Here is a 24,719-nt window from a genome sequence, read left to right as displayed (position 1 = left end):
AGAGATGACAGATGTTCTTTTCAGGAGTATCTACTAATACTGGGAATGCATTTTAAAGTCGACTTACCTAAGCAACCAGCTTACCTTGCCTAATTGGCAGATGTTTTCAGGACATGCAAAGTGTTATGTTTTAGTGTGACTTAATTAATGAAAGTTTTACCTTTAACGTGTAAAATGTTTCACGTTGGAGAGACGTACCAGATGCCTCCTTACAAGTCTTAATAAAACGTGCTGGACTCATGAAATATTTACTTGTAATGTATTGAATAAAGCCTGTTTGTATGTTAGAAGTTTAATTCCTCTGTCATATAGTATGTTTTGTGAAATGTTTTTTCCTTCATCTGTAGGTTCCTTCAGAAAAATCGGAATCCTTTGCATCCATGTTGAGACGCTCTCCTTTAATTCAGATGGGACCTGCAAAAGATAAAATTGTCGTTGGTCGAATCTTCCACATTGTAGAGGATGATCTTTATATAGATTTTGGTGCCAAGTTTCACTGTGTGTGCAAAAGACCAGAAGTAGATGGAAAGTAAGTAATAAACTTACGGTGAGCAATTAACATATGTGAACGACATATGGAAATGCATGTCTAATGCGACTTGACCATCTTCTGGGCTGAGCTTGGATAGTTCATATGAATTTTGTGGTTTAAACTATAGAAGTTAACATATTGTGCAGAATGAAAGTATGATCACAAACAGGTCTGCGTGGCTCAGATGTCATTGTCTTGAATGGAGATTCCTTTGCAAGTTTGCATTATTGCTGTCTTATGTTATTCCATCTTATGGGGGTTACTGGGTGTTTTGTCCCTGAGGAAAGGGAAAATGGTTATCATCCGAGTTGTTAAAACAAGCACTATTTATTGAAATACTTGGGAATTTTGCGAATGTGAGACTTCAGTCCCATGTAAATTGTAAGCCTCCTTAGGCAGGAACTATCTATGCCAAATATATATGTATGCGAGGTGATGTACTGGGGAGTTTACATCTTATTTGTGATAATACTGTTTGTAACAGATGATCAGTGCTGATGTGGTCAAATATTCCATATTGTAGAAGATTATTTTATGTAGCTTTTGGTGGCAAGTTTCATTGTGTGTCCTGAACTAGGACAACTGTGGTGGGGAATGCAGTAGTTATAGCTAAGAGATAAGGAATTATTGAATTCTAGTAGAAATTGTGTTTATAAGCTTTCTAAACTGCTTTTAGCACCTTATGTTTATGTATTATTCAAAGATACCTTGTCTATTTAATGTGTCTCCAGGTTGGTTTAACACTTTGTTTTTAATATGTAGGCAAAACACCATGTTTTTGAATTCATAACATCAGAATGTTTTAGTCCACCTCTTTTCTGTCTTTTTTCCTTTTGAGATGAGGAGCATCTTTGTTAATCTACAAGATTACTGTGTCTAAAACATTAAATATGATTCCTGTAATAAACAGTTCCGAAGTAGTGGATTAAAAAGATTTAACAGAAATAATCACAAATCTTTGTGCAAGTTTGTGATAGCATTTTATCAGAGCACTTGTATACTCAGCTTCCTTTTTTTGACATCAAAGCAAACGTGATTGATGGCCCAGGATGAACAGAGTCCTTTGTGTCCATCACATTTGGCAGCAGGCAAAGATTTTTCATAGTCTTTTGCTGCTGCTGTAGTGGTAAAGCCCTTGTTACTCTCTTTATCTCTTGGTTCTTCTAAACTGAGAGGAGCTTTGCCTTTCCCAGTTCCGTTCTTGCACGCTTGAAGAGTGTTTCTATGTTGATCTCAAGCAGTAACTGTTCATTTTGTGTTGGTGGTAGAGTTTGGATCGAAGCTTCCTGTTCAGCTGAGCCTTCTGCCAGGCCTGCTTGACTTATGCATGTTGGGGAAGACGCTTCCAGAGCATCAAGGTGTTTGTCCTTACAGATCAAAGGCCTCTTCTGGGCACCTTTTCATGTCAGGACAGCTTCTTGTCTGCCCTGAATAAACCAAAGTCCACTGTCCCTAAGCCCAGATCTCTCTTCTGCCAGTTGCCTTTAGCACTTTCCTTCAGCATTTAAGCTCTGTCATTGATGGTCACTGCAGCCGAGGCTGCCATCAGCTACCACATTCCCAGACAGTTCTTTCTTGCCCATGAGTAACATGTCCAGTAGAAGACCTGCCCTTGTTGGGCTGTCTGCCAACTCTGGCAAAAAAAATGCCACCTGGGCATGCTCTGGATTGCTTGCTGCCCCTCCATCTTTCTGCTTGAGCAGACATCAGGACATTTGAAGTCTCCTGTGGGAATGAAGGCCTGCGGTCATGAGGTGGCTTTTGGTTGTTTGAATGAGGCTTCTTCCATTCCCTCTTCCTTATCAATCAGCCCATAGCACATGTCTACGGTGACACTGTCTTTGTTGGTCTCATTCTGACCTGTAGCTCTCAGCTGCCTCCTTGCATGGTTCATAACAAGGCTCCGTGCTCTCACAGAATCACAAAATGGTTGGGGTTGGAAGGGACCTCTGGAGATCATCTAGTCCAAACCACCTCATAAAGCAGGTTCACCTGGATTAGATCGCACAGGAATGAGTCCAGACAGGTCTTTAATGCTTCCAGAGAAGGAGACTCCACAACCTCTCTGGGCAGCCTGTTCCAGTGCTCTGGCACCCCCAAAGTAAAGAAGTTTTTCCTTGCTTCCAGTGCAGCCCCATTTACCTTGTGCCATGTTTGCTTGCGTGCTTCCTCCTGAGTTTGGGGAACAGGTAACCTTGTGCTAGAAGTTACTTGAAAAGAAACAAAAATCCTACAAGAGGTTCTTGTCTGTAAAGCTTGTTGTTCTCTTAAACTCCTCAGTCCTGATCCTAACAGTTGTGATTTCCTGGGATGTCCTAGTGAAAGACCCCATAGTGCTACCACCAGGTGGCCATAAGAAAGGATGCCACCCTCAAGATTGTCTTGGGTAAAAGAGCAACTACAAAAAAGGTATCCCTTGCTTGGAAAATTTGAAGTAGCTGCATAAATACATTTCTTCTTAAGCAAATGTCAACCTTAAAAAAAACAAAAAACCAAAACCACAAAACAAAAAACAAACCAAACCCACAAAAACCCAACAACAATTAAACAAACAACAACAAAAAACCCAACCAAACAAGAAAACAAACTAAAACAAAACACCAGAAGCTATTAACTAAAAGAAATCTTAGAACAGTAATGATACAAAATTTAAATTTAATAAGCATCTGAATAACCTGCTAGCTATTTTCTTTTGGGCTTTTTTTTGCTGATCGCTTTCCTTTTTCCTATCCTCTTTGGGAAAGCTGTTTCATAGGATTGCAAAAAATGTATTAAATTATCAGCATTGATGATATCGAGATTGGAAGCATGCACCGGTTTAGTTAAAGACCAAAGATATTGTTGTTAAAATCTCACTGGGGTCAGGCATGGATGTGTTTGGTTATAAATATCAACAGCACTTTGCTATTTGGGATTTATTTAATGTGACAGAAGTATTTCTTACCCTTGTGATTTCAAGGTCTTATTTAATATGCACTGTACTTGTTTAATTTATGCTGTAATTACTAAAAACATATTTCTTGATACACTCTGACTTAAATGCTGTATTAAATTTGTGTTTTATGGCAAAAACATACAGCAATTCTGTAAAGCATCCCAACTTTATACAAAAGAGAAAGGGTCTGTAGGAAAGTAAGGGTAAAGTAGCTTTTCAGCTATAGAAGAAAGTGGCATGTTTTTCTTTGTTTTAACACGCAGAGGAAATGGAGTGCTGAAGAGGAAAGGGACTGTCTTACATCTCCACATGAGCAACAACTTAATCCATGGCAAAAAGGTGCTGTTACAACCTGCTCTCGCCACTATCAGATAGAATTCCTAAGAACCAGAAAATGTGGGAAGGGGTTGTGCTGACACTGCGGCTGCATGGTCTGCACCTGTACCGTTAATGACCAATTCCCATCAAAAGCACAATGGCTGTTAGTAATTTTCTAAAATGTAGGATTGCGGGACCAGCTTCCAAAGAGGATTAAACAGCACCTCTCCGTGCCAGTGTAATGAAGCTTTATTTTCAAAGACTGCTGTAGCCCTCCAGCAACTCCAGTGTTATCAGGCTGTAGGATCAGAAAGACATTTCCTTTATGTTTGAGTATGCAGCTGGTGCAGGGATTTCCAGTATATCCTGTGGCGATTTTACTTGACACCTTTTATACAGGGCATATTTGCCAAACTTGAATAGTAGAAATCATTTGATGCTGGTTGTGATTTTGAACATGACAGCTTAATGAGCATCATAAAACATTACCTAATGCTGTCTCTGTAAATTGTGTCTAAATATTTACACTGTTTGAATGGTTGCCAGGGTGAATTTGATTTGGGAAACGTTTTAAATTCTTCTTCTTTTGTTCTATTTTTAAAAATATTTTGTAGATAAGGACAGAATGGAATCAAATTAAAAAATAATCTATCTTTTTAGACTAGGTGATGTGAATAAGGCTGTTTTCTAGCACATACATTTTGTCAAGACTGTCTTATATTTACGTTAATAGCGATAAGTGAAACTATTTAAAAGATCTTGTAAGATTAAAAAAAATCAATTTCTGAAAAAAACAGAAGTGAAGAAAAAAACAGAGAGAGATGCTCTGTGAGGGGGAAGATTTCAGTAAGACACCATTTGGTTTGCTTCCAGTTTGTGTATTACACGCGGTTACTGTGTGTTAAGCTGGAGGGCGAGTTTGGAGTTAATTATTTAATTTTGATGACATGTGAATATGCTTCTTGAACAATTAGTGCATCTTTCAGCAAGAATGAGCTACCTCACACAAAGCACTGAGTGAGCTACCTCGGGTAAGCTGCCTTGCTCTTGGTGTGCGGCAGAGATACTTGACCAGTGTGTGGTAAATTTACTCTTTGCTTGCTGAGCCCTCGTTCCCCTGACTGTTGTGTATGTAATAGACATAGACAGAGGGATTGAGTACACCCTCAGCAACTTCACAGATGACACCACACTGAGTGGTGCAGTTGACACACCTGAGGGATGATATGTCATCCACAGTGTCCTGAACAAGCTCAAGAAGTGGGCCCATGTGAATCTCATGAGGTTCAGCAAGGCCAAGTGCAGGGTCCTGCACCTGGGTTGGGGCAGGTCCCAGTATTGGTACAGGCTGGGGGATGAAGGGGTTGAGAGCAGCCCTGAGGAGAAGGACTTGGGGGTACTGGTGGAAGGGAAGCTGGACATGAGCCAGCAATGTGCACTTGCAGCCCAGAAGGCCAATCTGCATCCAAAGGAGCATGGCCAGCAGGTTGAGGGAGGTGATTCTGCCCCTCTGCTCTGCTCTGGTGAGACCCCACCTGGAGCCCTGTGTCCAGCTCTGGAGCCCTCAGCACAGGAAAGACATGGACCTGCTGGAGAAGGGCAGAGGAGGCCACCAAGGTGATCAGAGGGCTGGAACAGTTCTGCTTTGAGGACAGGCTGAGAGAGTTGGGGTTGTTCAGTCTGTAGAAGGCTCCAGAGAGACCTTATTGCAGCCTTTCAGTACTTAAAAGGGGCCTATGAGAAAGATAGGGACAGACTTTTTAGCAGGGCCTGTTACAACAGGACAAGGTGTAATGGTTTTAAACTAAAGGAGGGGAAATTCAGGCTAGATGTGAGGAAGAAATTTTTTACACTGAAGGTGGTGAAACACTGGCCCAGGTTGCCCAGAGAAGTGGTAGATGCCCCATCCCTGGAGACATTCAGGGCCAGGCTGGATGGGGCTCTGAGCAACCTGATCTAGTTGAAGATGTCCCTGGTCGTTGCAGGAGGTTGGACTAGATGACCTCTGAAGGTCCCTTCCAACCCAAACTGTTCTGTGATTCTGTAATGATGCAGGGTTACTATGGAAAGGTGTAGAGAGACGATGTTAAGGACATAACATTTCTAACTCTTTCATTTTATTTCCGTGGTGTAGTTCTTGCTTAGCAAAGGCTCAAGCTCTGCTGAGGAAAATTTTTTTAACTCATGATTTTGTTAAGTGAGGAAAATGAACACAGTAACTGTAATAGCAGATTTTTCTCATTCTATTTATGTGTTCAAATTGTTGCTGATAGCTCACCAGATTAAATCAGTGGTTTCTTCCCTCTCTGCTTCCCTTCTTCTGTTGTCATTTTCATTCCCAACAGATCTGTCTTTTTCTCACAAGTCGTTCTGGTAGTAACCACACTGTAGAAAACCTCTTTTAAGAAGGTGAAGAAAATGTGTAACCAGTCTCATACAGGGAATACATTATCTTTCTTCCTTCATCTTTTGCTGACATTGCCTTGTTCATGTGCTCTGTTGTTAACTATTTGTACCCCTTCCAGGCTTGTTCTCTCTATTATTTCTTACAATACTGATCGCTAATATATATTTCAAATATAAGTTTAATGTAGCTACCTTTAAATGAATTACAGTTTAATATTACTATATCTGTTCAGTATTATACAAGTGAGCATCTTTAGCCTGCATACTGTTGTTCACCTTTTTACCTATATTTTCCCACTGAACCATTAAAATTTGCAGTTTTGTTATGTTTTTAAGCAGTCTCTGTATTTTAGAGGTGGTTGTATTGCAGCAGTATATGTTCCTTCTAGTAATGCTTTTGGAAAGTTTTATAAATAATTTTTGCTCATTTATACATAATTAAATCAGAAATTGCACAACTTACTAAAATAGCTATTACCCCAATCTTATTTAGTCAGCACGAGCACTTACTTGGCCTTTCACAAATTTCTTTTGTCATCAGCTCTATATTTTTTTTTTTCTTTTGTTTGGAAAGTATTTCTTGCCTGTTTATATGACAGTGATTTCCTTTGTACCTATAACTTCAAATGGTTTAAGTCCATCAGTGCCATGTTGCTGACTAATACGTTGGTAATACTAAACAGCTATCTGAAATCAAAGTCATCTTCATACTTCCTTGCTCCTTCCTCACCCTCTTTAACTCCCAAGTTGTCCTCCCTGTCAGGTAAGCACCTATTTATTGAACGGAAAAATTTGTCTGCATTTTGAAAGATGAACTTAGTCCATCTTAGTTTTGAATTTTTGAATGAGTATGACCTGCTCAAATTTGCTGAAGTATCAAACAAAGTGCACACACGTGCTTTCCTGAATCTCTTCCAGTTTCTATCTTTTATAGGAAACATCATCAGACAGCCGGTCTCCGCACTGTGAAAACGAGTCTCTTTCTGTGATTAAAATTACCAGAATGTCATGTTGAAATTCTCCAAGGACCAAGTTGGTTTGCACTAGTCATCAGCAAACTTGTTTTGGCATTCTGGTCAGCCTTTGGTCTCAAACTTTGCCCAAATTCCAGGGAGAAATGGTAAGCAGGACTGATCTTGTTGTCCTGTTCCCACATACCACCATTGCAACTTAAAAGGAAGCCTTATTGTTTATATTGAAGAGGGCTAAATTCAAGGCGGTGGCATGAACTCCCTTTCTACAAAGCTCCCATATAGCGCAATTCGCCATTGCTCCCAGCCCAAACAAAGCCCGCGGTGCCACCCTGTCTGCTGTCAGACAATTTCAGCTCTCTTTTTTAAAAACGGGCATGCAGAATAGCTGTGTCATTGCAAACCTAATCTGTGTACTTCAGCAAATAACCTCTAACTTATTTATAGCAGCGTGCATTTTGGAAATTATAGCATTTTTATCCCCTATGGACAGAGCTTATTATTTGCTTGGTTACTTTACAATTGTGATTGTTTTTGCCACCCACTGTACATCATTCTTCAGTGGTTATTTTTAACCACAAATGGAGCTGTTGGCTTTGTGTGGTTCTGTAATACACAAGACTGTACTTCCAGAGTTCCTGGAGCCCAAAGTCTGTAAACAGTTTTTTGGACTATACTGTAAATTTTCCATCACAGATAATTTAGATTTTAGTAAATGCAATAATACCATGGGACAGGTGTTGTTTATCGAAAGTACAATTAATCCATATTAATGAGGCACCCTGGGCAGCATTTGGTACGGACTATGCAGCATAGACCTAGGATTATGGCCACAGCAGTGCATGAGAGCCTGCAAATCACTTTTTCATCTTTGTTTTCACTTCTGCCATTACTTTAAAGTAGCAGAGAGTTATGAGATTGAGTGGCCTTTGGAGAAAGAAAAACCCACAAAACTAGTAGCATTTACTGGTGAAAATTTTGTGCCAGCTCTGTCTTCTCCTGGCATCGTGATAAATGGGAGATGGAATATGCTATATAAAACATCTTGGGAGAACAAAGCAGTCCATAGGTGGCCTGGAGCTTTTTTGGCAGTGTCAGAGTCTGTAAATACTCATTAAACCACACTTTTTCTCATAGTGGACGTGCACACATACACGATAGGAAAAAAAAAAAAAGGCTTGGGAAGCTTATTATGGTGTTGAAAGGGCTTGAGTGTTGTCTGCAGAAGATGAGGTAGGTTAACTCTCCCCTAATTGAGGTATTGGATGTCAAGAACCGTAGAAGCTAGAGTTATAAACTCATGACTTGGCAGAAGAATTAAAGTTGTTTCTAGTATTTCATTTTGAAATTGATGAGAATAAATGACTTCAATCTCTGTATGCAGCATATTTGGAAATTCATTTTTTTCCCCCCATGCTTTGGAGAAAGCTTTGTGGTTTGCATGCGAGGAGAACCTCTCTCACTTAAATATTTCTAGTCAAGTATAATTAATTACCTCAATTAAAAAGTCTCTCAGAATCTCAGCCATTCCAGGTACAGAAGATTATCATTTTTATTGAAAACCCTGATGCTCCCCAGCATGTTTCACTGACAGTGGATGAGGTAGGGACATGCCAGTTATCCAGGCATCTGCTACTTTGTTTTGGGGTACAGGGGGCTGCACTTTACTGAACTGCAGGACAGAGCAAGGTGCCGATGTTTCTGGCTTAAAGTCTGATCAGCATAACCTGTTCCTGTGACAGAGGAGAGGGCTAGGTGATAAAAGCAGTCCGGGTTACTGAAGCAGTGTAACTGCTTTTATTAGGTTGGGTGTAGCTGAGCTAAACCCTCTTCTTAGCACAATGAGTTGAGCTGCAGAGCTGAGCTGATGTGGCCTTGGGTTTCAGTTTGGGAGCCAGCTTGGTCTGAACTGGCTTGTGGGCTCTGCATGGCAATCTATTGAGAAGTATAGACTTGCCCAAAGACAGAAGCTATTTAGTTTCTAGGTTGAGAAACTGAATTAATGATGGTTTGGACCAAATGTGAATTATAAGTCTTCTTATAACATAGATCTTACTCAGGGAAATGAATGCTATCGTATAACCATGGAGTGGTAATTATTCTCCCCTCTGGAGTAGTTTCAGTAAACGAGTCTGAGAAGGGAATTAGCACAGCTAGGGAAGCACTCTGCAGGTAATGCATCAGCCTCGAGCTCTTCAGAAGGCATGAGTCAAGCCTCCCACAAGTCATGATATTAAAGTTGCTTTGATTTTTTGTTTTATTTCTTTTTGGGTTCTGTAGTCTTTGGGTTCGCATCGCTATATTTTTTTTTAGCTTGGCAGAATAGGAATTTTTAGTTAAACCAAGTTTTTTTAAAAGGCAATTGAGCTTCTTGTGTAATAGCATAACTGCAAAAACCAAGACACTAAATATCAGAAAGATGTGATGAAGGTGTTAATATTAGCAAAACTAGAGATGTTCTGCAGATTTAGTTCACTGATAATTCTTCTTAGTCTGCTGTGTAATATTAAGATTAGTAAAGCTGGAGGCCAGTAATGGGAAGTGTGAACAAGGGTCAATACTGGAACCCATTCTGTGTAACGTTTTCATTACTGATCTTAGTGATGGGGCAGGGTGTACCCTCAGCAGGATTGCATAAAGTACAAAACTAGGAAGAGTCATACAGGATGGTTGTGATGCCATCCAGAGGGACTTTGACAGGCTGGAGAAGTGGGCTGAGAGGAACCTCATGGAGTTTAACAAGGAGGAGTGTGATGTCCTTCCCCTTGGGAGGTGCAGCCCCAGGCACCAGTACATTCTGTGACCACCCAGCAGGAAGGCAGGTTGGCAGTAAAGGACCTGGGAGAACTGGTGGATGCCAAGTTGAACATGTAAAGAAGGCTACAGGTATCCTGGGCTGCATTAGGAGTGTGGCCAGCAGGCTGAGCTGGGTGATCCTTTACCTCTCTTCAGCACTGGTGGGGAGTGCTGGGTCCAGTTCTGGGATCCTCAGTACAGTAGAGACATACTGGAGAGAGTCCAGCAAAGGGCCACAAAGATGATGTAAGACCGGAGCATCTCTCCCAGAAAGGCTGAGAGAGCTGGGACTGTTTGCCTGGAGGAGGGAAGGCTCAGGGGGAATCTCATCAAGTATGTAAATACTGGAAGGGAAGGCTCTTTCCAGTGGTGCCCAGCGACAGGACCAGAGGCAATGGCCACAATCTGAAACACAGGAGGTTCCTTCTGAATGTCATGAAATGGTTTGGATTGGAAGTGACCTTAAAGATCATCTAGTTTCAATCCCTCTGCCATGGACAGGGATACATACCTTCCACTAGATCAGGTTGTTCAAAGCCCTGTCCAGTCTGGCCTTAAACACTTTCAGGAATGGAGCATCTGCAGCTTCCCTGGGCAGCCTGTGCCAGTGCCACCCTCATAATAAAAAATGTTTTCAGGAAACACTTTTTCACTCTGAGGGTGACAGAGTACTGAGACAGGTTGCCCAGAGAGGCTGTAGAGGCTGGAGATATTAAAAAGCCATCTGGACATGGTCCTGGGAGACCCTGCTTTGAGCAGGGGGTTGGACCAGGCAGTTTCCAGAGGTGTCTTTGAGCCTCTGCTGTTCTGTGATTGTATGATGATAACTGACAGAAGATCAGTCTGCCTGACTGGAGGCGCTGGCCATGGATGATCTAGTCCCGTGATGGTGATTGCGGTAGTTGTCTGTGCAGCGGGTGCTTCCTCAGAGGGAAGAGTGGGTGTCGACTGCCACTTGTAACAAGCCCAGAAGACTGATGAAATTAATTCTTACTCCTACACACCAAACCCCTGGCAGATGCTTTTTTTTCCCCTGACGCTTTCTCTAACGCTTTGCCAGCCTATTTAGATGCTGTTATCCAAGCAGGGCACAAAAGCAGGTGAATTCCTACAAAGCAAGGTAACCCTTTTAAGGCTGAGTGTTTCTGAGCTGTGTAGGGGATTCAGCTGCTTTGCTGTTATTAGGCAGCTCAGCAAGTCTGAATAAAAAGAAAAAACAGTGTTTAGAGACAAAAAAGTAAGATTTTATTGCATGTCTGTTATTTAGGAGTAATTTCCTTTTCACTTCTGTTCACTAACAAAAATAATGCAATCCTTGCTGCCTCTTTTTTTCACGTGCACTTGTGTGGAACTAGGATGGGAATAGAAACTGAGTATAGTTTTCGTATCAAATATTTTAAAGGAAGAAGCAGAGGCAATAGAAGAACGAAAGCAACATGTAGGTTGTATGTAAGGAGCATCTAACAACACAGCCCTTGCTATTTTATGTGCTTACCTAATTTTTCTTAAATTTTCGAGATTAAATATAAAATCCTAGGCAAGTGTTGCTGTTGTGCTGGAAGAAATGCAGGGTTAAGTAACTACTTGTATTTTTGAGAAGGAAAAAAAAAGTGTTACTCTTCCAAGAGCATTGAGTAGCTGTTGAAACTTGCCTTCATAGATTTTGGAGTGTGTGTGTGTGGTCACTTCTGCCATGGCTCTGTCAGCATTTTAGGCATGACAGCAGCCAGGCGGCGATGCAACTGGCTGGTGCTTTGTGAACTTGCTGAATGTAGCCATGATTTGTGGACACTGAAATATGAAGTGTGGTGATAGTCAGTCACAGAGCACTTTTTTTTTTAACAGAAGCAAAGCTCTTTTTCCTTTTGCAATAGCTGTCAAGAGAGGCAAATTTTCTATTTTCCTGTCTTAGCCTTTTACAACAGTCTATTTTTTTTAATCTAAATAATTCAAAATCCAGCCACACAGCTTGGGTGAGAAATAATAACTCGCCTCCAGTCCTCCAAATCCTGAAGGAATGATTCTGAAAAATACTGAAGCTATATTTTAAATGAACTGCTTTGAGACTTGACAGGCTCTGATCACATGTCAAAATGCACATAATGTCGTCACACTGCTTGAGTACGTACCCACTTAACCGAGAAATTGAGATACGGTTCTGAAGGCAGGGAAACAACTGTTGGAAACAATGAAAAATGCCTGTCACTTATTGGTGTTTGGTGACTTCACATTAGTAGGGTAAGAAGAAAAGGGCTTAAGCAATTTTTCTTTTATTTTATTAGAGGAAATGAAGGATTGCTTGCTTGTTCTCTGTGAAACCTCTTGTTCCTTATTTTCATAGAAGTTAGCAAGGTCTTCCAAAGGCAATGAGATCTTATGAACCACTTTCACAGTTGGTATAAACCTATATAAAGCTTGTATTTATAGAAATACACAGTGCACATGTTTAACACTTCTGAGATCTTCTGGAAGTAATGGAGTGTTAATTTAAAAGATTAAAATATTAAAACTATAATCCTCTGCAAAATGAAATCCCAATCGAACTTTTTAGGTCTTTTTCATACATTGTAAGAAAGTGTAAGTAGCTTACAAGTTTGATTTATTTGCAATTTGTACTCATTAACTTGAAGTATTCAGGTAGAGATCTTAATCTGAGTGGTAATTATAAACCGATTGCCAATCCTTCCTTTCATTTAGGGAGTTTAGGTGGTACTTTTCCTATGACGTTATACATCTGAAGTTACCTAAAAGCATTTTAATCTTTCAAGTAGTGCCTGCTTGCCCTCACTCATCTTTTGGTGCCCAGTGCCAGACCAGTCTGTTTACCGCCCAATCCTAGATATTGCTCCCTCCAGTGCCTTTCAAGACTGTTCTTGGCAGCTGGCTTGCCAGCACTGCTGGAGACGGACCGAAACACGCTCTGCTTCCTCCAGACAGAGCTGGGACCCAAGATTCGCTGCTTGGCAGAGGCAACGCCGCCCCAGCTGCCAGCCCGGGGGACGCAGGGCAGCCGCGATGGTGGCGGCACATCCAGCGTCCCCGTCTGGGCCTCGCGGTGACCGATGTGTTGCTGTAACGTTAAGGTTTGTGAAATACTCCTTTGCTTCTGCAGGATGTGGGAAGAGTATTCTAAGCTTTCGCCTGGTTAGCCTAGGCTGTCAGTGGTGCATTTAGCTAGAACTTAAGTTATAGTAAGCCAGTGGAAAGGAATAATATATGACTGGAGTCAGTTAGGCTCAGTTTAACTTGTTGAGCAATGATTTAAGCTTAAAAAAAAACCCCAAAAAAAAACAAAAAAGAGTTTTGCAGTGATTTAGAATCACCCCATTAAAGGAATGGGTGGAGCGGAGTTTATTTCTCTGTTTTCTTCTTTTCTTATCATAAGGCAAACTTGGATTTGAAGGTCTGTCTCTGCTGAGAATTTCCTGTTCTTTCTTTTTTTTTAAAAAAGAAAAAAGAAGCTAATTCTTCCAGCCTTGTTGATCAGCCTTTATCTATGAGTATTCTTGTGCCAGGGTGTGTAATAGGTCTAATAGCAGTTGAAAGGTGAACTAAAAGCTGTCTGTTCAGGACTGTGATTGATCAGATCCTCAGTAGAGTGGCAGGTGAACCTTGGCAGTCATACAAACATTTCCTACTTTACATACTCATTGCCAGTATACTCAAGTGCAGTCATATGTCACGTAGGTAGCCCTGATTTATTTAAATAAGGCCATGTGTAAACATGAAACGTACATATTCTTGTGCTATTTTGAAATAAAGTATCTGAGAAAAAAGTCATTGTCTTAGTGCATCTTTCAGGTTACTTGCTCACAACTCATTTGCCAAGAGTGAATGCCATGGTATTTTACCCCCCAAATCTTTATGACTAGCTCACACATAATGAAACTTTCAATTTGCGGGCTTTTTTTTTTTTCCTGGCATTAGACACATAATTTTTAGTATTTTGGGGCTTTCTTGCTTACTTCTGTAGCTGGTTAGTGTAATAACAACATTCTAGTATTCTGAGCTTAAAAGATTAAATTGAAAGAGCACTAGAAACTGTGCTGATACTATCTTGGCTATTAATGATAAAATTAACAATGTTTCCATTCATGGAAATCCAGGGATTTGTTTAATTTAAAATGCAATTGTGTGACTTTATCCATAGTAGAGGCTGCATGAGTTCAATAGCAGTTGCTGCATCACTTTTATCTGAAGCGTTATGCTAATCATACCAAGTCTTTGCAAGCAGAGACTTCACGCCTTAGAATGAAGTATGCGTATTTTGTTTTATACTCTATTATATGAAGCAGGTGAAGGTAGCAGTTTTGACGCTGTGCTAGAGGGCTACTTTTGTTTCTTAAAAATGGTTATACTGATGTAAATGATAGAAGTATGCTTTCCATTAAGGGGAAGTTGACAAAAATAATTACTTGAAGAGCAGCAGTAACCTGTATGAAGTGGTTGGTTTTTTTTCTGCTGATAGGTAACTAATAGACAGGTGCATATGCATTATTATGTATATGAGAATTTTTCCCTGGCCCTTTATTTGCACAGTCTGAATGTTTTGGGTGAAATATAGGTGTATAGCTATGGTTGTCTTTTGTTACTCTTCTCAGCTCCTTTGCAGTGGGGATTTAAAATGCTGAGGCTATGTTGTTGCTGTCTTTGCTGTACCTTTTGAAGGGACATGGGGCCATTGTAATTCCATATCCCATGCTTGTTTTTTCTTCTTGGTCAAAGTTGCAGCCGTGAATCGGGTCGTGGTGGGAGGGAAGGGGTGTGGGGGTGCACATTATGGCGTTTTTGTCATGTAAGGAGATAAAACGCGTTCCTTGGGCTGGCCCCGCTGTTTTGGCAGCGGCGCGGCCTGTTCCCGAGGTGTGGTGGGACGCGGGAGCCGGGCGAGCGGCGGCCGCGGGCCCTGTGCCGGGGGACCCGCCGCTGGCTGCCGGGGCGAGCGCAGAGCCATTCTTCCGCCTTCACTTCCTCGGCTCTTTAGCCCCCATTGAGCTGGGAACAGTGGCGGGGGACAAAAGCTGTATACACTGTACAAACAGAGCACCAAAGCGGCAGTACACTGACTCATTCTTCGCTCTGTGTGAGAACTGAGGGGGACTCTATTCAGCGCCTTTGTGCCGGTGTCTGTCAACAGCGCTGTTTGAGGCCAGCCCCATTGTGCCGGCCAGTGTTTCTTATTGACCCGAGTCTGTGCCCGCAATGTTCCCAGGGTCGAAGTTGCGAGCGAGAGAATGTTTGAAAAGGGGTAATCGTGGGCTAAATGCGTTTTGCTGCATTGTCGTCTGTCCTATTAAATCTAAACTGCGCTCGGCGTTCATGCAAACAGGTAATTATGTAGTCACAGCTGCGGCCATTGACATCTGGTTACCGCCCTGTGGAAAAAGGGGATGGGGTGCTCGCCTCTCCCTCCAGGCTCTCAAGCGCTGATCTTTAATGATATTAACTGAAAATAGAGGGTGGATTAGCGAGACTGACAGGTCAACAAGGTAGATACTTTGTCCATGTAGGCAGAAATAAGTCCGAGTGCAGTTGCTTGGGTATTTCTGCTGCCTTACGCATCAGATTTTTCCCATAGCTGTGAGCTTGGCTGGGCTCTAGGTCCAGTTATTATTTAGTGGTTTTAGATCAGGAGAGGCTGCAGAATACTTTTGTCGTTCTGTCTTGCAGGATGTCTGTGCAGAACAGCTCTGCAAACAGCCACCACGTTAACTAATCTTATTTTTGTTTTCTAAAGCAAGCAGTTTACAATGGTTCTCATCCCTGTAGGCTGGGTTGCCAGGACTTCCAGATAACAAGCCTTCAGTATCAACAGGCCAGAGTTTCAGAACTTAGTGGTAAGTGTACAAGGGTAGTAAAACATTGCTCGCCATAAATTATTTTAGGGCAACTGCTTTTTCTTTTAATGTACTTTGGAACCGAGGCGTAGTATTTGCATGTAAATCAGTCTGACACATCCTCCCTCTCATGCTCCCCCATTCTGCTGGGTGGGAAGAGGTCTCTACATAACATACATAATTATTAAAACAGCGTGCTTTTCTGTCCTGTGAAGGTTTCAGTGATGGGGTAGATAGCAACCACTATGGAAATTAGGAGAAAGGGTTACACAGCCCTGGGTGACTTCCTTGGCACATCAAGGGTGGGAGCACACTCGGCTGGTGTGCTGGTCAGGAGGGGCTGCAGCCAGCTGGTATTATCCTATAAATAATGATAAATCCCTGCTTTGAGGGGGATTTATTTCAGGAACGGTTAATATATTTTATATGTGTGTGTATATATATACACACACATAATCCTTTATAGTTATGAGAGGACTGTAATTGCTGAAAGTTGGAAAGTTCCTCCTGCAAAGGTGAAACTTCTCCTCCTCCTCAGTGTTTCTGAGCAGAGGGGGTGGCAGGGAGGGAGAAAAGCCGCTCTGCTCAGACTCATGGGAACCTGCTTATATTGTGGATCTCTCAAGTTGTCTTGCATGGGCATCTGTTAGGCAATGAGCTTTTTCTCTTTTTCTGTGGCTTGTTTTTTTACTTGATTTCTGCCTTTTTCTACTCCTTACAGGCCTCTCTAGAATATACTGACTGTGTTATGCAAGAAGCAAGGGTAAAAAAGCCAAACGCCGAAATATTTCAAATGTATCCAGAAGTGCGTTGGTATTTGTGTCTTTTTGCAGGCAGAGGACAGCAAGGAAGGACCAAGTCCATCTGCTAGCAAAAGGCAGTTAAATTACATTTTCACAATTACCTGGTTCTGTGGCTCTGCAATACTTATTGCTGTAGGAAGGAATAAATTTCCTTAGGGACTCTTCTAGTTTACACCAGGGCTGTATACATTGTCTTTGCTGCCTGTGTGTCAATACAATTTTTTCCAAATATGCAGAAAATTATATTTGTTCATTTCCCAGTAGATTTATTAACTTTATAAAAATACTAGATAGTCTTAGGAAGTTGTTGTTTCTCACTGATGTAGCTCGGTCCCCTGAACAATCTGTACGTTGCTTTGCTTAAAAAATTAAAATGTTCAAAAGAGATGTCAAGCAGCACCTGCTGCTTTTTCTACTGTAAAGGGAATACCAAAGAATAATATTTATCTATAGGACTCAAATCTGTGTCAAACAGTGTTCTCCTCAGGTGTTTTATCTGAGGAGATATATGATACATAAATGAGGCTTAAGTTTTATCCTTAGAAGTCTGTAAATGCCTTATACTCTTTAAAATACTTTAGTTCTATAACTAACAAAACCTGTTCCACTCCAAAAATGAAAAGTCAGGAAGAACTTGAAATGGGAATTCCCAGCTGAGTTAAGAAGCTTCCTGGCTAAATTGTTTTTCCCCTGACTTAGCTAATAAGTAAAAGTTGAGCAATGTTTTAACTTGAGTACTCCCAGTTTTGATGCCATGTGCATCTTGTGATATCTCAGCTGTAATTCGGAGTGTCTCTTTAGGTAACTCCAAAGGAGGTATAAGAATACATTTTTCAAAGAGGCAAAGATGAGCCCTTGTCTTTAGATATGTCACCTGATTTATTGAAATAGGTACTAACCACTGCAGCGTTCTTGTACGTTTGGAAGGTGGCGCTGTATAATAAAAGAGAGGTTGAAAGCTACATGTAAAGCTAATTATGTGCCCAGTGGCTTGGAGCAGTAAGGTAATATTGTCATTGTAATCAGGAGAAACTTTGCATGATATTTTCTCAGAATGAAAAATTCATAATGACTCCATTGGTACAATTCATTTTCTTGAAGCGGTGGTAACTTGCAGAAGTAAAAGGCAAATAAGAATAAAGAATTTCAGTTGAAATGAATAATGAGGGGCTTACCCTTTTTTTTTTCCTTGGAGGTGGCAGTGCTTGAAATGCCCACTATTCAATGGGAAACGATGTCTCTGATCAATGCCTAACAGCTTTTACTTTATCTTTCACAGTAGTAGCGTGTGTCATATGAAAAATTAATAGTTATTTATTATAACTTTTACAAATATTCTGCTTGGTTTTTTTAAGATTTGTTTATGTAGCAGATTAAATTATTATTAAGTTTTAATATATCTCTTTTTCTGTTTTATTTTAATAGGAGTCAGCCTATGTGAGGCTGTTCACAATGCAGTGGTGTTATCTATCAATCACTATCTGTATGCATTGGAAGTAGAATTGAACATTATTCTTTCTGAAACTGGTATACTTACTGGTAAAGTCAGCTCAAAGTGTGATGCATATATACGCAATATAGGTGTGATGCATATGTAGCCATAATTTAAGTGGGCATAGTTCTTAGAAGGAGAATGAAGTGTGAGTCAAACAAAAAGAAAAAAGGTTTCTAACAGAAATGAGTTGGCTTGTTTCAACGTCGGGCCCCAGGTTACCGTAACCTGTGTGTAAAACAGCAGTGCGCTTGGCACGCACTGCCTCTGCAAGTTCAAAAGAACTTTATGGAAACTGAAATAACCTTTCTAAAAATACATTTGAGGGCATAGCCTCCTAGTACTGGAAATAACGTTCCAATAGAACCGTGTGGGACAGCCCTTTTCCGATAAATAACATCTGTGGATTACAACTCTGAAGCATAGGAATAGACAATACCTATTGACAGAAGCTGACCTGTCACCACTGCTCCTTTTAGGGTTTGTCTTTGTACAGCCTGTGGGGAAAGAGTCGTGGTTCTGTGAGCTTGCAATGCAACTGAATGTTAACCATTTCCCTTATGAAGATTTTTTTGGGGGGGGTTAAAAAAGTGCATTTATCTCAGCAGAAAACTGGAATGGCACAAAACATCTGAAAATATTTTTACCTATATTATATTTTATATATATATCTAAATATTTTATATATATAACTATTTTATATATATAAAATACATATAAATATATATATAAATATTTTATATATATATTTTATTCTTAATCCCACTAGGTAGCTTATTTATTTTGTAACATGTAGTTTTCTGGATGTGTCAAAATTAAGAGCTCCGATGTTACTTTACAGAAACACAGCTATAGGGAGGGTCAGATATTTTAGTTGTCAACATACTGTCTAAAGCAGAGAATATCACTTCAAAACAAGAAAACATGTCCATAGCCAAGATCAGATCAGTAATGGCTTTGGAAGACAGCTCTGGTTTTCCTGCCATGGAGGGGCTAATGCACAATAAGAGCAAAGAAGTAGGATTGACTTATAGATTACCCCATTTAGACTGGGTAAAATCCACATTTATTGCCCCAAAGTAATCAAAGCCTCCATTAACGATGCCTTGTTTTACTTCGTAATAAGAGGGCTAGTAACTACATTTCCTGTTTTCGTAATTTCTTACAAGTTGAAAGAGTTTGCTTTTTGGTGTTGGTTTTATTGCATGTAGACGTTTCTCATATTCAAGTTAAGATTTTTTTTTTACCCGCCAGTTATTAGAATGAGATTATTTATTCATCACTTAATCACGTTGTAATTGTATTGCATTTAATTAAGAAGATTTCCATGTATAGGCATGATGCAGTGCTTAAACAGGGATTTGGAACAAGACAATATATAGATTATAATCGATGCAGGTCAGCCTTGGCAGGACTTTCCTTTTAGTCCCTGTGACTATTGTCACAGCTTCCCCTCATTCAGTTCGGTGGTTGTTCTTTGTGTGAGACCGATAGATAGTATTGGTAGATCAACAAATGTATGGTTTCTATTCGATCTCTTGTAAAATAGAAATACAGCTCTGGCTCCTTCAGATTTCCTTATTACCCTAATGGCAAAAGTGCTGCTCTGCAGCCTTCAAGAACGAAACAAAAAACTATTTGGAGAGCAAAGAATTTTCAACAACCCATTGTTGCTCTATTTTTTAGAGGAATTTCTGGTCTTTGATAATTTGAGATCCATCGATTTTTCTTTGAAGGAAAATAAACCTGAAGGAAAAAACACACCAGATTCAGGAATAATTTTTCCATTTTAGAAATGCTGCTAGGGGTCGTAGAGCCAACTACCTGGTTCATTCATTTTCATTTATCAAAAATGGAAAAATGTGGAGGGCTTGGAGCCCTCGCGGTACCAGTAATGGGAAAGCTGCTCAGGTTTTTCTAGAAAGAAGGTGGGTGTAAGAAGATGGATATGCCCAGGTTGCTTTGGGAGAAGGTAGGTGCAGCAGAGGGTTAAATCTCTGACATGCTGAAGTGTCTTAATTAGAGCTTGGCAGAGAGCCACGGTCAGTAGAAAATATGCCCTGGCTGAGCCGGCAGCAGTGAGCAGTGGTTGGAGCCTCCGGCAGGTCTCCTGCATTCAGCAGCACCCGCTGCTCCTGCCTACCTGTTGTGGGAAAGTGAGATGCTGCCCGGCCCTGGAACAAAGCAGCCCAGCGTTTTCCCATCCCAACTCACCCTTGTGGCCCGACAAAGGAAGGATGTGGGGACTCAGAGAGGGGGGAGACACCTGTCAATAGAAGCAGCTTTTGCAGCCACTCGCCAAACGCAGTGGCTGGCAGCTGAAGGAAGGGCCGCTTAAAACTGCAGAGCAGATCTGGTTTTACACACTGTAGAGGATGAGTATGATATTTACCTGAAAATGGGAAAATGGGAGAGTTTGAAGTTCCAGGCTTAGGAGATTTTAAAACATTGATGACCTGTAGTGATGCTTTTCAGATTGGGAATTACTGCATTGTTGTGAAAAATGATGATGATTTACTTCTAAGAATTATTAATAGGTACTGCTCTCCCAAAGATTATGGCCTATTTACAGTCCTGGTGGGGAAAATATAATATTAAGTTGCCCAATTAATCTTCTATTGTCACAGGATGGACAGTACAGATTAAATGTCAAACAAAACACCAAACCTGGTATTTAAAAATGAAACAATAAAATGACTTCTAGTTCCAGGACTAGGTTGTTGCATCTTACAATGAGAAATACAGAGACTTGTGATAATATTGAGGTGATAACATTGTGTATGTAGAGGCACATATTCAGAACGGCAGTAGTGTAGATACTCCTCAAACTGGTATGTTTGTAAAGTGTGTAGAAAGGCACGTCTTTTTACAATCTTAAAAAAAAAACAGAATTTGTTAGATTGCATCTCGGGATCTGTGGGAATGCTGAAGTGCCTCATAGTTTATTTGAAGAGAAGAAAAATGTGTTTTATGTTTGAGGGAGTTTCCAGAGGTACCAGTAGATAACCTTTTCTGTCTTTCACTGCATTTCAGTGGAAATTAAACACCTAAATCTAGTCTCTGAAGGCCTGAAAGTCATCTCCTTTTAGGTACAACAACATTAATAATGCATTGCAGTCTGACTCTACAAAGCCATGGTACCAAAAATAGTCTTTACTGGTATTAATTTTTAATAATGAGTAACAAAATCAAATAAAAAACATGCTTATGTGTATCTTTAAATCTCCAGGTAGACCCTGTTCACTTCAGTGGGATTCTGCATTACATCGTAAATCACATCAGAGGAAACGTGCAGGTCACAGCAGAGGCGAAGTCCTGCTAATTAGTTAGGCACTGAATGGTCATTTAATCCGTGCCGTTTGTGTGTATAACAATATTCTGTTACTTTAACACCTCACTGGAACATTTCTCAAGTTTCTAACTACCTTTCCCTGCTGAGCGCCAGTGCTGGTGTTGGTTTTGTGTGTGCCAGCCTGGTGGGTATCACTGTGCACATGTTCTGTGCTGTGTCAATAGGGTTTGGTTATATGGAGACAAATCTGAAAAATCAGTTGTGAATTACATTCTTCAGTTTGCTCTGGTAAAAACTCACTCGAAAGAAGATTGTAATGGCCTTGGAAAGATTATCTCCTGTTTTATGGTTTCTACTCACAAGTTTGACTTTTTGGACTGGGATTATGCATCACTTCAGAGGAAACCGTCAGAACCTTCTAGCAGTCAAAGTCCACCCTGCAAAGCAAAAACAATGACCTGTTTCCATAGCATTCAAGCATAGCACAGGCTGCTTCAGAAGGGAAGGACCTTATTTCTGGAGAACACCACCTAGTTAAGGTCTCATTGCATGAAGAAGAGTTACCTCCTGCTTGAGAAAAGTGATATTTCTTAATTTACAGGGTGTTTCAAACACCCTGTATATTAAACACAAGTAGTAAAGGGTTCTGGGTCCTATGGAAGACTCCCCAGTATGTGTACCTGATTGGAATATAAGGAATTGAGCTCCTTGAGTTTCTCCACCTGCATTACGCCTCTGAGATGGCCAGCTCTTCTTGTGTGGGCACATAGTTGTGTACCGCAGAGGGCTGAAGTGTCTCTTCCCTGCCTAGTGAAGACATGGGTTATTCTTTCCAAAGAAACCGCATGGGAAAATAGACAATGTCCTTGTGTATGGAAATGTTTTCTTCTGACTGGCCAGTCTTGGGTGCATGCAGCTACTGCCAAGCTAATTTTACTGCAGAAGTTTTGTGTTTACATTTTCTGCATATGTTTTCTAGGAGGAGTATTTGGACAGTCAGTGATCTGCTCTGCTTTTCCAAATGTTTGTGCAATTATTTTAAATAGAAATTGAAGAGCAAAGTCAACACTAAATTATGTTACTGTAGACAGTTTTCATGCGTGTTTGTTTATTCCAAGGAATGTAATGTGTCTGTGTAAATTTGTATTTAGACACTTTTAAAAATAACAGTTTGACCCAGTTATTTGAGAGCAGTTGTTTTATGAATGGACTGCTGAGAATCAATTAAGGTCTACCACGAGAAAATACATATTAGAGTGCATAATGAATGTTTACAGTGAAAAATTCCATAGCTAAATTATTTGAAAATTAGGTTTATAGCACATGTATTTCACTGATACTTTCAATGTTTAATGTGACTCTCTTCAATAAACCCCTTTTGTTTGTGATTCTTATAAACCAGGAAAAAAGGTTCATATTTGAGCCTTAGCTTAGCTTGTAAAATATGTTAAGGAATGAGGTTGAATTTTAAAATGTCCTGGAGCTAAAAATAAGTATTTGCAAAAATATTTACTTTATTGATACACTTGTCAGGGAACTAGAATTGCTCATCTTATTATATTGATTGTAGTGAAATAATTTGTTGTGGAATTAGAATTACAGTTAAGTGGCTGAAAATCCTGTGTGTGCATATGTACATTTATATGTAAATGTATTCAATCAGATATGGCTAGAGGTGTAACTGGGCATGGGACCATTCTAGACCAAATTTGAGTACTTGAAACACTGTCTTGGTATTGTGATTTAAATGTTGCTTAGCTCCAGTGAGGCTTCACAGCGTATAGACTTGGATGGATTTGGCCATCACATAGAGTAGTGGGGTTTGTAGTATTGTTTGTATTTGGGTTACTTCAGTTATTTTTAAAGGGAGGTGAATTCATGTGTAAAAAATTCAATGCTTGATCTTTGACTTTTTTGTGTAGTTGCACAGTATTTTATATAACACTTTCATTTCAAGATTTCTCTTACAAAGGAAGTGAATTCATCCCTGTCCAGCACATTTTCTGTGTTTAATCAGATATGTGAAGCAAGCACAGGAAATTTGGAAGGGCTAGAGTTTGAAAATGTGAGTAAATTATCTACATTTTATCATAATTCATTTAAAAATATTATTTTAGTGGGATAATATAATTTACTGTATGATAGTTGTATTTTTTTCTGTTTAGGAAATTAAATAATTTCCTTCATTGCAGTATATCTTGCAAAATCCTAGAAGACAATGAGATTAGTAACAATCCCTTTGGATTTCTTAAAAATTGTGCAAAATGGATTTAGTTTTCTTTAAAAAAAGTAATATTAGGATTAGCAGGTTTTGTGGACAGAAGGGAAAGCAGTGCATTTCATAAGCTTGACATCAGTAAGTCTGTTTGTGCCATCTCAGCGGCTTTCTGATAGCAAACTGGGAAGCAGGAGCTGTACAGTATGCGCAAAACCTGTTTTAAAACTGTAGTGCATCATTATCAGTGAGTGGTTTGTTGTCTGAATGAAGAGATACATTGAGGTTGCTTCCATGGGATGTTCCCTTGGGTTAGTGGTAGCTGTCAGCATCTGTGTTAATGAGCAGGGTGGTGGATTAGTGAGCATGCTTATTAAACATGTAGGTGATACCAAGCTGAGAGGGGCTGCTAGTCTAGTTTCAGATTCCTTTAAACTGTAATACAGCCTTGGGTTTCAAAATTAAGTTGACAAGCTTGAGCAAGGATCTGGAAATCAAAAACTGGCAATTAGAAAGTACGTGTTGAGCGCATGTAGAAAACAGTTATATGAATGGGGATCAAATGGTAGACAGTAGTTCTACTACTTGGATGTTTCTGTAGATACGATGTTAAATATGAAGCAAGAAAATCATGCCTCCTATTCCACCCCGGCACTCACCGGCCTCCCCCCTTCCCCCGACACGTAAAAAAGTAATAAGATCTTTTCCCAGTAATTAAAAAGAGGTCTTTTTGGTTGATGTTGTTATTTTGATCCCTGGTGACTTTTTTCACCCTTCCCATGTTGGTGATCCATACAGTTGTCTTCTTTCCATCCTCCCTCTCCACCTTCCTTCATCTGAGAAACAAAGCAGTGAATCTGTCCTTTTGTTGAGAGGATTTCTTACGCCTGGTGGTGGGATGAATCCTTAGGTGGTGTAAAATGTGTTGGGTTGGGAAGGTGGCATCTGCCTGCCTGCCTTTTATTGGGGGGAGCCCCATAGCTGCCATCGTTGTGGCCTATCTGTGACATCCTGCCGTCGGGACACACAGCCACCGGTCAGAAGACACAGGCCGCTCTGTGGGCACAGTTGTGATTCACTGAAGCACTGGTACTATGTGTGTCCTCCTCCCGTGTCAGATGA

The 24,719-nt window shown here is 40.3% G+C and overlaps 1 protein-coding gene across 9 annotated transcripts in view; it reads left to right on the top strand.

Annotated features, from left to right (window-relative positions):
- Positions 1-24,719, top strand: part of MRPS28 (mitochondrial ribosomal protein S28) — a 78,002-nt gene that overhangs the window by 16,777 nt on the left and 36,506 nt on the right. For 5 of the 9 annotated variants that reach the window (XR_010470643.1, XR_010470642.1, XR_002408170.2 and 2 more), the window contains one exon: positions 348-529. Coding sequence is in view for 6 of the 9 variants with exons in the window: in XM_065053861.1 (XP_064909933.1) it covers positions 348-529 (182 nt within the window). In the remaining 3 variants the exon portion in view is untranslated. The other 4 variants (XM_065053860.1, XM_065053863.1, XM_065053862.1 and 1 more) reach the window with 4 other exon arrangements.

This window comes from Columba livia, chromosome 2 (assembly GCF_036013475.1).
Source record: "Columba livia isolate bColLiv1 breed racing homer chromosome 2, bColLiv1.pat.W.v2, whole genome shotgun sequence".
NCBI lineage: Eukaryota > Metazoa > Chordata > Aves > Columbiformes > Columbidae > Columba > Columba livia.
The sequence above is the reverse complement of the archived record's forward strand: the minus strand, read 5'-3'. Positions and strand labels throughout refer to the sequence as shown.